This window comes from Nestor notabilis, unplaced genomic scaffold (genome assembly GCF_000696875.1).
Source record: "Nestor notabilis isolate BGI_N333 unplaced genomic scaffold, ASM69687v1 scaffold7124, whole genome shotgun sequence".
Classification (NCBI taxonomy): domain Eukaryota; kingdom Metazoa; phylum Chordata; class Aves; order Psittaciformes; family Psittacidae; genus Nestor; species Nestor notabilis.
Genome location: NW_009925982.1, coordinates 1 through 2,919, shown reverse-complemented (window position 1 = coordinate 2,919; position 2,919 = coordinate 1). Strand labels below are relative to the sequence as shown.

Below are 2,919 nucleotides of genomic sequence, written 5' to 3'. Positions count from 1 at the left end.
CCCATAGTCAAGGCTGATCCCACGCCTGGCTCTCACCTGCCTTTGAAAGCGAGATCAAAGTGGTCACAGCAACAGGCTCATTAGAGGGAGACCCGTTAATGTAAAGGTTATATCCATTTTTACAGCTGTCATTAAACGTAACCTCGTGAGCTATAAAGTCACTGAATTATTAAGTCGTGTGTAAAGCGTGACAAAGGGGATATTAATGCTCTAGATTAATTTTATAGTTACAGATAAAGCCATGGGAGATGCCTGATGGTACTCAGAGCTTTGGCATGCCTGCCCAGCCAACACTGTGCTGCAGAGCAGCTACCAGCAACGCACCCCATTTACCCAATTGCCACCCTTCAAATCAAGGTCTGGCCGTTAGCTTGGGAGCAGCAATCAGCTAAAAGAATCATACTGCTGACAAAAGGCAATTCCACTTGTCTGAGCCGTGCTCCAGCACTGGAGCAGCCTGGCAGCAGCACGGACTGACACAGAGAGAAGCTGCCAGAGGACACCGACGGCCACTTTTACCTCTGCATCCCCCGTCCTTCTCCTCAAAGCCAGGACCACACGTGCACTTCCCGATGGGGACCAGCCACTCGCCCTCAGCGCTGCAGTGCATCCGGGGGGGATTATCCACATCCACTTCGGCGTGAGCCACACAAGTGCCCTTCACTTCCACCAGAGTGGCAAAGGCCGTCTCTGCCACCGTGTCCGGGAACATGGCCAGGTTCTGCACAGTAGCGAGGCACTTCTTGTAATAGACCCGCACGGAGACCAGCGCCACGCAAGCACCCACGTCCTGGAAGCCAAGGTGGAAGCCCCTCTTGCTCAGGTGCCCAATCTCTCTCAGCTCGGTGTTCAGCTTCATCTTACGCTCACCCAGGTCCCCCTGCGTGAAGCTCTCATCAGCAGCGATGGTGTCAATCTTGGTGTGCTTGCTCTCATGGACACTACGGCCCAGGTCGGAGTCAGACTCGACATAGTACAGATTGAAAGTCTCCTTGCAGGTGCCCATCACGCCAGGGATGCTGTTGCAGTCCCGCAAGGTGAACTTCAGCTCAATGAAGATCCTCTGGCCATCGCGCCGGGCAATCCAGCCTGTCTGGAGCCAGTTGTTCTGGTTTGGCTCCATGACATTGCAGACCTGGTACGTGCGTATCGGCTTGTAATTCTCATCCACCCCACTGATTTCTTCCCACTGGGGAAAGAACACAAAGGGCTGTAAACAGCTCGTGAGCTGCCATGAGCAAGAACCAGCTGCCCTGGCAGAAAAACACCCACCACCACAAGCCTTTCCACCTACAGCCTGTTATATCACAGGCACTACAAGTCTTCAGCCCACCAAAACCTCAAGCTGCAGGAGCACAGCGGTGCTGCTGGACCACCTAACAACACTTGAGCTCCTTGCAGAGGTACAGACATGGAGACACAACTAGAACTCAGGCACTGGCATCAGACCTTCTAAAAAGCCTTTATCCCCTATATGCTGTCCCTAGGAAGGAGCATCTGCACAGCATTACCACACAGCGGAAAGACAGATGGGGCTGGGCTACCCAGAGAAGTCAAAGATGGCCAAGGAGATGTGACTCCAGTCACACCATCACACGAGGACAAATACCTTTGTGAACAGTAGCAGCAGCTTCTCCATCAGGGGACGTTTTGGCTGGATCAGGACAAACCCTCTGACTACAAGTGAAATGGTATTTCCCTAAAGTTACCAGAAGAGATTCTGATCGGTGAAATGATGATTCCACCCTCACAGCCTTAAGGATGACCTGGCAACGTCCCAAAGCAATTCTTTCTGGGGGTAAACTTATGCAAGATTGCCAAACACTCCCAAAATAGTATTTCTTCAGCAGACTAACAGCTGGGCAACACAGACGACTCCAGATCTAGCACTACTCCCTCTGAACACTTCGCTTCCGTTCTGGAAAATGAACCCAAAGCCACAAGCAACACAGCTCCTGAGTTTCCCAACACATTCTCCTGAGCAGGGTCATAGATTGACCCTGGCAGTAAAGCAAGGACCTGATCAAACAAACCCTACATGATGCTGGGCTGACGATCCCACCCTAGGCACAGCCCTCCTGCGAGAGCTGAGCTTATCCACCAGAGCTCATGCCACAACACAAAGCTTTAACTTGCTGCTATTTATTTGCTTATCACAGGAGTGTAAAATTCGTTTTGAGGGGGCACTCCACGTTGACCACACTGCTCACATAACCCATGCTCAGCTCCTCAGTGTGCCTGGTGCTGCCCAACACAACAGCTCATGCCAAGCTGCCCATACACCCCCAGCTCGAGGTGACCCTGTGGCTGTCAGCCCCCTCCACCAGCTCCACGTCAGCAAGGAGCTCACGCTGCAGGACTTGCAATACTGAGCACCAAAAGGCAGCCTCAGCTCTGCACTTACCCCGTTTGATGGGTGCGAGGTCCAGCCCAGCTCCGCTTGCGATTCCTTCGAATCCAGGAGGACAACTGCAGGGAAGGCAACACGTTAGAAAGCAAACTCACTGACCCCGAAAATGCCAGTAAATATCCACCTGGGAAGCTCGGTGCTGTGCACCCCTCTTGGCATGCGAGTCAAGTCCCGGAGTACGGGGGATCAATGTTAGAAAGATATTTGGCAGCATTGGGGGGCGCCCCCCCCGCCACAGCTCCACCGGCAGGAGCACGGAGCAGGACTCCCGCTGCAGAGCTCTAGGCTGCACTCTCAGTTACGCCATTACACCCTGACCTAACGAGGGTGACATCCCAGCAAGGCTGTGGCCATTCCCAAGGGACTCTGCAGGACAATCCCAGTGGCAGCACTGCAGCGGTACCGTGCGTGTCCCGGAACTGGAATACACCGGTGGCTGCTTTGAAACAGTCTTCTTGACAGACTACACCCTTTTCCCACGAAACAGCCAATTCTCCGGGTGACACAAG

General features: G+C 53.4%; 1 protein-coding gene across 1 annotated transcript; it reads right to left on the bottom strand.

Annotated features, from left to right (window-relative positions):
• Positions 1-519: 519 nt before the first annotated feature.
• LOC104404784 (ephrin type-A receptor 10-like) lies at positions 520-2,469 on the bottom strand (the record flags this gene model as incomplete). Its single annotated transcript, XM_010013309.1, has 2 exons — positions 520-1,189; positions 2,405-2,469. Coding segments are annotated over 2 exons (735 nt in total), but the record flags the coding sequence as incomplete, so codon positions are not given.
• Positions 2,470-2,919: the final 450 nt, after the last annotated feature.